This window comes from Bos indicus x Bos taurus, chromosome 19, assembly GCF_003369695.1.
Source record: "Bos indicus x Bos taurus breed Angus x Brahman F1 hybrid chromosome 19, Bos_hybrid_MaternalHap_v2.0, whole genome shotgun sequence".
Taxonomy (NCBI): domain Eukaryota; kingdom Metazoa; phylum Chordata; class Mammalia; order Artiodactyla; family Bovidae; genus Bos; species Bos indicus x Bos taurus.
The window spans coordinates 37243607-37256124 of record NC_040094.1 but is presented as its reverse complement, the minus strand read 5'-3'; the positions used below and the strand labels follow the sequence as shown (position 1 = coordinate 37256124).

Genomic DNA, 12518 nt, shown 5'->3' with positions numbered 1-12518 from the left:
TGACTGTGCCTCCATTTCCTTATTTGTCAGATGAGGACAAGAGTTCCTTCCTTATGAAGTGGTTGTGTGGTTCCTCCCAGGCCAGTGTCCAATTCAGCCCAGGGTCCACCCTGTTCAGAGACTAACCTTGAAGAATGAATCTGCTACACCCCTCATTCCTGGTTTTGCCAGGCAGTACCCAGACCCATCTGACTTCTGCACAAATCTGGGAGATCTCCATCCTTCATGGTCACTGACCCACCTTTCACCCTTCCTCAGCCTGGGTCTCCTCTTGTTAACTGGCTTTCCCTGTGGACACCACTTACGTGAGGATTCCCAAGGGGTGCTATTTTGCCTCCTACCATGAGGAAGTTGGTAATCTGGCTCCTTATCTTGCTCTGGACCATCTACTGCCTGGCAGACCCCTCCCCCCTTGGAGGTTAGAACCCCTGGGCATCCTGCCTCCTCCCACATGGGGCTGTGCTCCACCTCATTCTTGCCATGCTCCAGCCTTGGCTCACGGTCTTCTCACCCAAATCTTGCTCAGTCTTGTATGACTCCACTATCCAAGACGATGACCTCACCTCACCACCCCTTGACGTCTCAGCTGCTCTTACATCTGGTCACATTTAGGTCTTGTCATCATCCCAGATTCCTCCACATTAAAGGCAGACTTCCTGTTCTCTGATCTTAACCTCATTCCTTCCAGGAAGCATGCATACCAGGGTCTCCCACCTGCTGACACTTCCATCACCCCACTATCCCAGTTTCTCAGAGATCTCTCTCCTCCACATCATCAAATGCTTTCTCTCAACTGAATCCTTCCCCATGATATTTGTCATAATTAATCCTATCCATCTTGAGAGTGTCTTTCCATCTTTCCCCTCACATCAAGTGCCCATCATTTCTATGTCCCCTTTCCCCTCCCTCCTCAGCCCGCTCCAATCAGCTTCTACTGTCAGCCTCACCTGGAGCACATCTGCTATGTCCACCAATGGCCTCCACGTAGCCGAAGCTACTGGACCTTTTTTGGTCCCGTCCCAGTCGGCTTCTCTGAAGTCTGACTCCCCCTCCCTGCGACTCTGGCCCTTTGCCTTTGAGACAACACCCTCTCCTGGTTTTCCCACGACCCTCTGTGTCTTTCACTGGCGCACTTCTGAGTTCGTCAAGGCCAAGTATGAGCCCGAGCCTCTCCCTGCAGTCGCCCTAGGTGATCTCTTCTGTGCCCACACCGTCTCTGCACTGAACACCCACTCTGCTTCCTCTCTCCCACCAACCCCTTCTCTGCATTCCTGAACCTGTCATCTGCACACATACACCTCAAGGTCATCTCAAACCAACACATCCAAACGGGACCTCTTGAGCCCCCAATCTGAGCCTCTCCCTGTGCCCCCCTTCCTTCTCAGTACCAGCCCCTTTCTGCACTTCACTCTTGACACACCCTCCCCCTTATAGACAATCCTGATGATGTTTCCTTTTCTGCTGACCTCAAGTCCACCACCTTCTCTCCATCTCCACCTCTGCCTAGTGAAGACCTCCCAGAGCTCTCCCCTGGGTCCTGCTATGGCCTTTGAACCCTTCTGCTTCCACTCCTGCCTCTTTACATTCACCACCAGAAAGCTGGAGGGACCTTTCCAAAATGGAAGGTCACTCTCTTCCATAGCTTTCTTCTGCTCTCATCAGTAACCAAAGTCCTGCTCACAGTTCAAAACCTGGCCCCTGCCCTCCTCCTCCTCCATGTCAGCACCGCGTCTGCGCCTCTCTTCCCCGGGCTCTCTGTCCTACAGCTGTGCTGGCTTCTGCAGCACCTCAGCCCTGACTCCCTGCTGTGCCGCAGGGCCTTTGCACATCTGTTCCTCCGGCTTCCCCAGCACTTCCCCCAAGCTCTTTCAAGATTGCATCCTCTTGTTCTTGGAAGGCTGCTACACAAATGTGATTTCCTTAGGAAGGCCTTCCCCCTCCTCTCTCCCACCAGACCAGTTTCCCTGTGATACCTAGTCATGGCATGTCTCGCAGTGGGTGGTTGTACATTAATTTGTATGGCTGTTGGATTAGTTTTTGCCTTGCTCATCAGACTGTGAGTAACACACGGATGGGCTGGCCTGGTCTCTCTGTGCCCACCGTCGTACCTAGCAGATTGCCTCGTGGGCACTCAGTAAATGCTGACTACGGGTAGCAAATGAGACTCATAGAATACCTAAATAGCACCTGAAAGTTGGTTCATTGTTATTGTTCAGGGAAGGCTTCCCGAGGGGGTGGGGTTTGAGCATGACCTTCAGGTGAAGGGGTAGAGGAAAGGGGAAGCTCCCAGTTTGGATGGCCTGGAAAAGCCACGCCTTTGCCTCTCACCTCATTTCCCATTTGTAAAACGGGCAAAGTTGGACAAAATGACCGGATGCTCTGGCTTTCCTCCATATTCTCCGTAAGAGGGTTACCTCCCCGCAGGCCCTGATTTACGAGTCCACCCAGTTTTTTGCACAGACCTGTGTCCTCCTAAGCCCCGAGTATACGGTCTGCAGTCCCGTGATCGGCCACCGAGCGGCGCTCAGAGACCAGCCTGCTGCCGGGATTATCGGCGAAGACACTTCCGCGCCGGTTCGGTGCCTGGGCCTTCCCTCCCGCTCTCCCTTCCTGTCCGCAGCGTCCGGGCCGACGGCCACCAGCAGCCATGCTGGGCGCGCGGGCCTTACGGTGCCGCGGCTTCCTGCTGCCCGGGGCCGGGCCAGTCCTCGCCTTGAGCTACAGGTATGGGCGGGCGAGGGGCACGCTTCAGCACCCGGTGCCTGCGGAGCCCTGGGGTCATTTGTCCTGGCTCTGGTCCCCTGTGCCTGCCCGGTCACCTCCCCATCCCATGCCTGCCTTCCCCCCAGACTAAGGCCGGCGCCTCCGACCGGGCTCAGACAGTAATCCTCTCCTCCCTCCCTCCCCTCCAGCTGCAGGGCTCGCTTGCTCCAGGTACTCTGTTCCGACACCATCTCCAGGAAGCCTTCCTTGAACCCCAATGCTGGGCCAAGGGTCCTTGTCCAACAGCACCCTGGGCTGGCCTGTTACAGCCCTTGATGCTGCAAGGGCTTGTCACTGCTTAGGCCTGCCCCACCCATGCTGCCCTCCCAGGCTGAGCTCCCTGAGATCAGAGCCAGTTACTGATTCTTTGAGGGTAATGGGGACCTGGCCCCCCAGAAGTGCCCAGTGGATGGATGTTGAGTGAGGGAGTCCCTGATGCCAAATGAATTTCTTCTCCTTGCCCCTCACCTGGCCCAGTCCTAAACACAGCAGCCAGCAGCCCTCCTGCCCAGATCATATACCCAGGCAGGCATGCCAGAGATAACCTTCAGCACAGTCACCCTGGGTGGGGCCGGGTGAGGGGAGAGAATGGAGCCTGAAGGACCATTCCACCCATTGTGACTCGCCCTGACTTCACAGTCATCATCGTTCCCAACACCAGGTCGGAGAGGTTGGGGGAGACTAACCTGGCAGGGAGCCCCCAATGAGCCACCTTTCTTCACCCCCCCAAAAACACAAGGGGGAGCACAAAGGCCACGGTCTCCCCCGTGGTTCAGAAAGGTGGGTTGGGCTGGGAGCAGGGGGTTCCGGGAGAGGTACCACGGGGCGTGGGGGGTAGCAGGGGTGGTCAGGTGGACCTCTGGGCTGGGTGTAGGTGGAAGCAGTGGAGACTCCTGGTCTGACCTGCCTGACCCACTTGCCCACTCCAGGGGTAGCTCCGCCCGGGACAAGGACCGAAGTGTGACGGTCAGTAGTTCAGTGCCCATGCCTGCTGGAGGGAAGGGGAGCCGGACTAACTGCTCTCAGTCCACGCCCCAGAAGGTCCCCAACCGCCTGATCAATGAGAAGTCACCGTACCTCCTGCAACATGCCTACAACCCTGTGGACTGGTGAGTCCTCTCCTGATGCCCTCCTGGGGCAGCTAGATCCTCAATCTTCCTACTGCCCCCCTCCCGAGCTAGTGAGTGATGCCCCACTCTGCTGGCCTTAGGTACCCCTGGGGACAGGAAGCCTTCGACAAGGCCAAGAAAGAAAACAAGCCAATTTTTCTTTCAGGTACTGCATCCATCATTCCTGGGATGGGCACAGGGGAGTGGTGGTAGATAGGGGATGGGTCCTTTGGGCCTGGGGCCTTCCAGGAAACTAGATGCTAGGGCATCATAGGCCCAGCCGGAGTCCCTTGGCTGCGCCTCTCTGACCAGTCACTGGTCCTCCCTGGCCCCGTGGCCCTATTCCAGTGGGGTACTCCACCTGCCACTGGTGCCACATGATGGAGGAGGAGTCCTTCCAGAATGAGGAGATTGGCCGCCTGCTCAGCGAGGACTTTGTCAGTGTGAAGGTGGACCGGGAGGAGCGGCCTGACGTGGACAAGGTGTATATGACTTTTGTGCAGGTGAGTGGTCTTCCCTTGGATGGGTGATTGCCCGTGGACATGGGGCTGCTCCCCTCACCCTTGCCCTCTCTCTGGCAGGCCACCAGCAGTGGTGGGGGCTGGCCCATGAGTGTGTGGCTGACTCCCGACCTACAGCCCTTTGTGGGCGGCACCTATTTTCCCCCTGAGGATGGCTTGACCCGAGTTGGCTTCCGCACAGTGTTGATGAGGATACGGGACCAGGTGGGTATGCACTGGGGGATAGAGGGGACTGGGGGTCAAGGGTGAGGGAAGCGAGGGGCCCTCACCCCATGCTGACCTCCCGGTCTGCCCCTGCCTCCCGCAGTGGAAACAGAACAAGAGTACCCTGCTAGAAAACAGTCAGCGGGTCACCACGGCTCTGCTGGCTCGGTCGGCGATCAGTATGGGTGACCGCCAGTTGCCACCTTCCGCTGCCACCATGAACAGCCGCTGCTTCCAGCAGCTGGATGAGGGCTATGATGAGGAGTATGGTGGCTTCGCTGAGGCCCCCAAGTTCCCCACACCAGGTCGATGCCCCCTGCCCCATGCCCACTGCAGCCCTGGCCTGGCCTTCCGAAGCCTACCCTAGTCAGTGATGTCTTCTGACTCTTGTCTCGGTTATTAACTTCCCACTCTCCTGTCTGGCCATTGACCGCCTAACCCCATCCTGCCTGTCAGCAGCCATCTAGTGAAGCTATGACTTTTGGTCTTAGCAGGGACTCTCTCTGATGCTGACCTTGGTGATTATCACCTGTCCTCTGGGTTGACCTAGCCTATCTAGAGAGACTGCCTGTTGAGTAAACCCCTAACCCTGGCCACCCAGATCTCGGCCCCCTGCCCTTCCTGTTCTCTAACCTTCGTATTCTTGGTGTCCGCAGTGATCCTGAGTTTCCTGTTCTCCTACTGGCTCAGCCACCGGCTAACCCAGGACGGCTCTCGGGCCCAGCAGATGGCCTTGCATACCCTGAAGATGATGGCCAACGGGGGTATCCGAGACCACGTGGGGCAGGTGAGGGGGGCAGGCATTCCTTGGAGAGGGCAGCAGGCGGCAGCGGGGTGGGGGCAGTGGCTGGGGTCAGCCTCCAGCCCCATGTTCGTCCTGGCTCAGGGCTTCCACCGCTACTCCACGGACCGCCAGTGGCACGTTCCCCACTTTGAGAAGATGCTGTATGACCAGGCACAGCTCACGGTGGCCTATTCACAAGCTTTCCAGGTGACCCCTGACCCCAGCCCTGAGCGGAAACCCAGCCTGTCCACCTACCCTTGGCTGCCCCTTCCAGGGCCTGCCTGGTGACCTATGGCTCCCCCTTAACTTCACCCCTAATTCAGTCTCATGTTCACTATCCAGCCTCCCTCCCTGCCCCCGTGGGAGAACGCTTGCTGCCCACCTCGTACCTAGAGACCTCTGTTTACAACCTCCTCCCTCCCTACTCAGATCTCTGGTGACGAGTTCTACTCCGAAGTTGCCAAAGGTATCCTGCAGTACGTCGTTCGGAACCTGAGTCACCGGGTGTGTGTCCACTGAGGCAGGCGGGCCTGGCGGTGGGAGGGCTCAGGGCCTCCCCTGTCCTGAAGGGAGGGGCCAGCAACTCTCCCCTCCCTACAGTCTGGAGGCTTCTATAGTGCAGAGGACGCGGACTCCCCGCCGGAGCGGGGCATGCGGCCCAAAGAGGGCGCCTTCTACGTGTGGACTGTCAAGGAGGTCCAGCATCTCCTCCCTGAGCCTGTGCTGGGCGCCACCGAGCCTCTGACCTCAGGCCAGCTCCTCATGAAGCACTATGGGCTCACGGAGGCTGGCAACATCAGCCCCAGTCAGGTGAGGACTGCTGAGATCACAGGAGAGTCCACACAGGCCAGTGGACTCGCTTGGACAAGAGTTGTCTTTCTCAGGACCCCAAGGGGGAGCTGCAGGGCCAGAACGTGCTGACCGTCCGATATTCGCTGGAGCTGACTGCCGCCCGCTTTGGCCTGGACGTGGAGGCTGTACGAACCTTACTCAATTCAGGCCTCGAGAAGCTCTTCCAGGCCCGGAAACATCGGCCGAAGCCGCACTTGGACAGCAAGATGCTGGCTGCCTGGAATGGTGAGGTGTTGTGTCTGAGGCCTGATCCATATGTTGAATTCCCCTTCACAAGGGCCCTTATGTATGTCAGGTACCTGGTGAATATTAATTTTTTCTTTGTCAGGTTTACTGTCCTTAATTTACAAATGAGCCAACTGAAGCCTACAGTAATGCACCCAAGGTCTCACAGAGACAGGAGCCCAGCCCTGCCTGGCTCTGGAGCTTAAACTCTTATACACTTGCCCTGTTGCTCCAGGGAGATGTCAGAGCTTGGGGGGTTGGACAGACATACCGGGAGGGTGCTGGCGGGGGTCACAACCACCCATGTCTCCTGCCTCCAGGACTGATGGTGTCTGGCTTTGCTGTGACTGGGGCTGTTCTGGGCCAGGAGAGGGTGATCAACTACGCCATCAATGGTGCCAAGTTCCTGAAGCGGCACATGTTTGATGTGGCCAGTGGCCGCCTGATGCGGACCTGCTATGCAGGCTCTGGTGGGACTGTGGAACACAGGTAGGGTACCGGGCAGCCTGGGAAGGCTTGCCTCCCTAGGCATCCCAGGCTTCTCCCTGCCCCTCTCCTCCCCTCTGGGTAGGTGCTAGTCCTGGTTCTGCTTGCTGCCCACTGTGAGCTCTTATCCACCTTGAGACTATTTGCTCATCTGAGAAATGGGCTAACAGGACCTACCCAAGAGCTAGGTTTTGAGGGTTAGATAAAAGCATGTGAAAAGGGCCTCTTCTGTGAAAGTGCCTTTCTTCCTGGCCTGTCCCCTCCCCAATGCCTGTCCCCCTAGCAACCCGCCCTGCTGGGGCTTCCTGGAGGACTATGCCTTCGTGGTGAGGGGCCTGCTGGACTTGTACGAGGCCTCACAGGAGAGTGCGTGGCTCGAGTGGGCTCTGCGGCTGCAGGACACACAGGACAGGCTCTTCTGGGACTCCCGGGGCGGCGGCTACTTCTGCAGTGAGGCCGAGCTGGGGGCTGGCCTGCCGCTGCGTCTGAAGGACGGTCAGTGAGGGTGTGGAGCTGGCCTGGGGGACTGGACCCCACCGGGCTTGGTTTTTCCTGGGGGAGGAGTAAGTGCGGTGTGGTGGTGAAGAGCTGGCAAGGGCAGGGCCCAGGCCCTCTTGGGCTTACATCTTTAGCACTGAGTGACTTTGAACTGGTCTCTTTACATTTCAAAGCCTCAGATTCTTAATATGCAAAATGGTGCTAATGGTGGCATTTCTTTACATGGTTGACATGAAGATTAATGTAGCTATTCTGTGAACATGCTTAGTGACAGTAACTGACATGCTTAGATAGACTAAACAAGGCCAACTTCATCCCAATTGTCATAAGGCTTCCTAGGTAGTAAGGGAGCCAATGCACAGACAGTACTGTTTAAAGCAAAATCGCACACACAGATGCATAGTTTAATCGTGGGTGCCATGGAGAAGTAGGAGCTGCCCACTGTACCGCGTTCCTGACTTTTCTCAGTGGCATTAGCATCACCCGAAGCATCTAGTCTGTTAACGGCACCCAGACTTAAATGTCTTGGGGTCAGGATGTTGTCACTGCTGTGTCCCCAGGATCTCCTGCACATCTGGTATGTAATTAGGTGCTCAATAAATGTTAACTGAATGACCGAAAGGTCCCTGACAAAACAATGGTAGGGCCCAATTCAGCGGGGAAGTCAAATTAAACCTGACAGGTGTCATTTAACCAAGGACTGGAGGGCAAGACAGAGCCGTGTGGTCCTGCAGGAGCAGGAGAGGGATTTCAGGTGGAGGGAACAGCCCCTGAGAGGCTCTGAATGGGCAGCTTGTGTCTGGGAGGGCAGAGGGGCAGAGGCCAGCATGAGGGGAGGATGCCCGGGAGGCTGGATCCCTGCAGGGTCTAACAAATGTGGCAAGGAGGAGAAGGCTCTGGTGAGTTTCAAGTTGGTTGTGATCTGCTCTGGTTTAGATCTCAGAGTGTCACTCTGACCGACGATAGAGAAGGGGTGGGGAAACAAGGAGGCTAGGTAGGAACCCGTTAGTGGTGCTCAGTCCAGGCAAGTGATGGCGAAGGTCCAGACAAGGCAGAAGTACAAGATGGGAGAAGTGGTCAGGTTGGATCCATTCTGGTCACAGACCCTGCAGATTCACAGTGGATTAGAAGTGGGAGGTGAGGAAGTCGGAAGAAAGGGCAGTTGGTGGCTGGGTGGAGGTTTCAGTTGGGAGATGCAGGACCCTGGGGAGCAACAGCTCAGTCTGGGCAGGTGCATATGAGGGTGCCAGTTACTGCTGGGCCTGGCATTCACTCTCAGACCTGGGGCAGGAGCCGGTGGGCAGGGACTCCTCCACCCCAGGCCCCTGCCATCCTGGCAACAGTCCTGGACTAGGGTTCTGGGACCCAGTGACCCTCCCTCCCTGTCCCCTGCAGACCAGGATGGTGCAGAGCCCAGTGCCAACTCCGTGTCGGCCCACAACCTGCTTCGGCTGCACGGTTTCACGGGCCACAAGGACTGGATGGACAAGTGTGTGTGCCTGTTGACCGCCTTCTCTGAGCGCATGCGCCGTGTGCCCGTGGCATTGCCTGAGATGGTCCGCGCCCTCTCAGCCCACCAGCAGACCCTCAAGCAGGTGGGGCCCTTGGGCTGGGACCCAGGGTGGAGGGAAGCTGGGGTTGCAGTGCAGGCATGGAGTGCAGTTCCTGGGGCTGTCCCCAGAGCTCAGGTCCCTGAGTGTGTAGCCCTGTGTGAGTGTGTGTCTCTGAGGGAAGGTCTGTAAGGCTGCTTTTTCCAGGCAGAAGAGTCTGTACGTGTCTGAGGCAGGTCTCCATCACGAGCAGGTGCCTTTGTGAGTTCCTATGTGTAGGGTTCTCAGAGGAGAGGGTTAAACATGGATCCCTGCAGTTGCTGAAACGTGTGTCTGTGTGCCTGTGTGTGTCAGTATAGTTGGGTCCGCAGTGTAGAGTGTGCAGGTATGTGCCTCTGGGTGTATGTCCCTGTGTGTGTTATTGCTGTGTGTGTGCATCTGGATTTGTATAACTCTGGAGGTGTGTGACTGCGTGCCTGCCTTCAGTGTGTGCTGGGGTGAGTGTTCACCAGTGCATGATTGCCCGGTTGTATGTGTGTGGCCCATGTCTAGGTTTGCCTGCTTACATTTGTATGTTGGCCTGTGTGTGTGTGTTTGTGCGTGTATGTGTGTGTCTGGTGTCTGCCTCGCTGTGGGCATCTGCTCTGTGTGTGTGTGATGACTCTGTCTCTCTGTGTATGGCTCTCTGTGTGTTTGTGTGTCTTCCAGTGTATCAAGTCTTATGTGTGTGTGCTGATGTCTCTGCCCATGTGTGCATGTCCCTGTGTATCTCTATCACTACAGATGACCCTGCCACCTAGTGTATTCTCATTTGTGTGTGTGTGTGTGTGTGTGTGTGTGTGCTCTCCCCTGCTGAGCAGCGAATCTGATGCAGCCTCCTGGCCGCTGATCTGGGGGATGCTGAGTCCCCATTTCTTCTTAGGCATATAGGATGGGTGGCAGGAGGATGGGGAGGGCGTGTTAGGTCTGGATCCAGCCTCTTGGCATCAGCCACTGGAGTTAACCTTTCTGTTCTGGCTAGATTGTGATCTGTGGGGACCCCCAGGCCAAGGATACCAAGGCTCTGTTGCAGTGTGTCCACTCCATCTACATCCCTAACAAGGTTTGGTCTCTGAGCCCAGCCCCACTCTCAGCCTCCCCTGCCCGGGACCCTTCACTTCTTCAGCTCCCCAGTATCTCTGGCTCTTCTGAAGGCTTGGAGAAGAAACCCACCAGTGGGTCCTGCTGGTGTCTGGGTGGCCCCGGGTGACTCTGTCGCTCTCCCAGGTGCTGATTCTGGCTGATGGGGACCCCTCGAGCTTCCTGTCCCGCCAGCTGCCCTTCCTGAATACCCTTCGGCGGCTAGAAGACCGGGCCACTGCCTATGTGTGTGAGAATCAGGCCTGCTCGATGCCCATCACTGAGCCCTGCGAACTACGGAAAGTGCTCCATCAGTGACTGCCTCCCCTACTTTGGGCTGGGGCAGAAGGTGGAGCTTCCCAACCAACCAGAGACTCAGGCCCTGCAGGGCCCTGCAGAACCTTTGGCCACCCCTGGGCACCATGTCAACAGGTGGCCTCGGCCACCCCTGCTGCTCCCCCCTGAGCACCCGCTCACCCTGGAATAAACCTAAGCGTCCCGAGGGAACCTCTGGGCCTTAGCCTTGCTTGTGAGGGCGGGGCCTCCAGCGTGGGAACCAGCAGCCCAGGGTCCCTTTTTCTGGGAGCCCCTAGATGATCCCCCTGTATTCTTGGATTCCTCTTTTACCTTCAAAGGACACCAAGCTGACTCTGCCCCCCTCCATGGTCATTACAACCTGAGTGAAGCTGAGGTCAGGGGACTGGTAATGGTCACCAGGGATGGGGGTGGGGTATGGACTTGCACAAGAGGAGAAAGGTCAGTCCTTACCCTCAGACAGGGTTAAGAAAGGTCACTGCCTCTGTTCCCATTGTTTCCTCCAATTTTAAGCTGGGATGCTTCATACGAGCTTTTATTTTTCATGGAATTTGCATATTTTCTGGTCCTTCCCATTGTCTCCTCCAGTTTTAAGCTGGGGAAGTGGGATGTTTCATATGAGCTTTCATTTTTCATGGAATTTGTATATTTACTGGTCCATTATAAGAGCTCCTCTTATCAGGACCAAGGACGTTTCTTTTGGGGTATCTATCCAGCTCCCAGCCTTCCCACAGGAAGTCATATTGTCCATCCCCCTGATTTCATATATGTCAGTCCAGGGAAGGAGTTGGGTTGGAAGTCCTTCTCCAAACCTGAGCACTTCCTGTTGCAGGGACAATCTCTGCCTGCCTGTGATCTCCTTCTGTTCCCTCAGTGTTGGGAGATGCTCACAAGATTCATCCTTGGCACCCACATCTTCACAGGCCCTGGAAGCCCCATCTAGTTTTCCTCCAGGAAGAGGGGACTAGAAGCATTCTTTGGGAAGGGCAAGTACAGAGTAATGGGGCTGCACCTCAACCCTGAGCCCTTTGGGGGTCTGGTGAACCTAGGTACCCTTGTAGCCCCAGAGCCAAGGAGTAGAGAGCCGGGAGAGGCTGCTAGAGATAAGCTCTGAATGGGGCCACTGCTTGTGGGGATGTCAGCAGAGGAGAGGAGTGGAGCTGGAAGGGGCTGGGAGAATGAAGTAAACCACTTCAAGTTCTGCTCAGGACCATCGCCACCCCTTGCACACTGTTAATCACAGCCACCAATGGTCACTGGGACCTGGGGATGGGCAGATGGGCCGGTGGCAAGCCACCGGCCGATCTGGAGAGGATTAGGGCTCCAGCCAACAAGGTCAGCTAGCCCTTTCTGGCTGAAGCCTGTTCACCCTGGCCAGGAAGTCTGGATAAGCAGAAACTGGTCTGGGGTGCAATGAGGAGGGAGGGTGGTGGTTGGTGGTTTAGTTGCTAAGTCATGACCGACTCTTGCGACCCCATGGACAGAGGAAGCCTGGCAGGCTACAGTCCATGGGATTCTTCAGGCAAGAATACTGGAGTGGGTTGCCATTTCCTTCTCCAGGGGATCTTCCCAACCCAGAAATCAAACCCGGGTCTCCTGCTTTATAGGCGGATTCTTTACCAACTGAGCTACAAAGGAAGCTCGAGGAGGGAGGGTGGAGCATGGTGAAGTACAGGTGGCCTTTTTTTTCAGCCCCAGACATGGCTTTGAAAATGTCCAGGCAGTTTGCAAAGCCCTCTTAACTCAGTTGTCCCACTGACCCTCATGAATGAGATGGCAAGGTAGGTACCTTCTGCTTCATATGAATAGATGTTCAAGACCCAGAGAGGGTAAGAAAACTGGTCTGAAATCATCTGACACAACTCATTCTTTCTGGGGTCTTTGGCATACAATAAAGACTACTAAGGCTTCCTCTTCCCCCAGGAAGTTCAGCTATGAAGGAAAATCATTTGGTGTTTTCTGCCCCTCCATCCAGACTTCTGTGGTGGATAGGCAGTAGAGAATCCGCCTGCAATGCAGGAGACTCAGGTTCGATCCCTGGGTTGGGAATATCCCCTGGAGAAGGAAATGGCAACCCACTTCAGTATTCTTG

General features: G+C 56.3%; 1 protein-coding gene across 2 annotated transcripts; it reads left to right on the top strand.

The window, feature by feature from the left end:
• Positions 1 to 2555: 2555 nt before the first annotated feature.
• On the top strand, positions 2556 to 10618 carry SPATA20 (spermatogenesis associated 20). Of its 2 annotated transcripts, XM_027517842.1 has the most exons (16): positions 2556 to 2724; positions 3693 to 3872; positions 3974 to 4038; positions 4221 to 4375; positions 4454 to 4597; positions 4701 to 4902; positions 5254 to 5384; positions 5484 to 5588; positions 5811 to 5885; positions 5982 to 6191; positions 6266 to 6458; positions 6779 to 6947; positions 7228 to 7439; positions 8838 to 9037; positions 10014 to 10094; positions 10259 to 10618. In XM_027517842.1, exons 1-16 carry the CDS (start codon positions 2648 to 2650, stop codon positions 10427 to 10429), a joined length of 2370 nt encoding a protein of 789 aa, XP_027373643.1. In that variant the 5' UTR covers positions 2556 to 2647; the 3' UTR covers positions 10430 to 10618. The 2 variants fall into 2 exon arrangements, with proteins under 2 accessions (XP_027373643.1, XP_027373644.1); XM_027517843.1 differs by lacking the exon at positions 5484 to 5588 and having other exon boundaries at positions 2610 to 2724.
• The last annotated feature ends 1900 nt before the right edge of the window (positions 10619 to 12518 follow it).

Bases quoted from the DNA above. Each gene is read 5' to 3' on its own strand.
- SPATA20 (XM_027517842.1), top strand. From the start codon at position 2,648: ATGCTGGGCGCGCGGGCCTTACGGTGCCGCGGCTTCCTGCTGCCCGGG. The intron at 4,376-4,453 runs GTGAGTGGTCTT...TCTCTCTGGCAG, and splicing joins TGTATATGACTTTTGTGCAG to GCCACCAGCAGTGGTGGGGG. The intron at 7,440-8,837 runs GTCAGTGAGGGT...TGTCCCCTGCAG, and splicing joins GCCGCTGCGTCTGAAGGACG to ACCAGGATGGTGCAGAGCCC.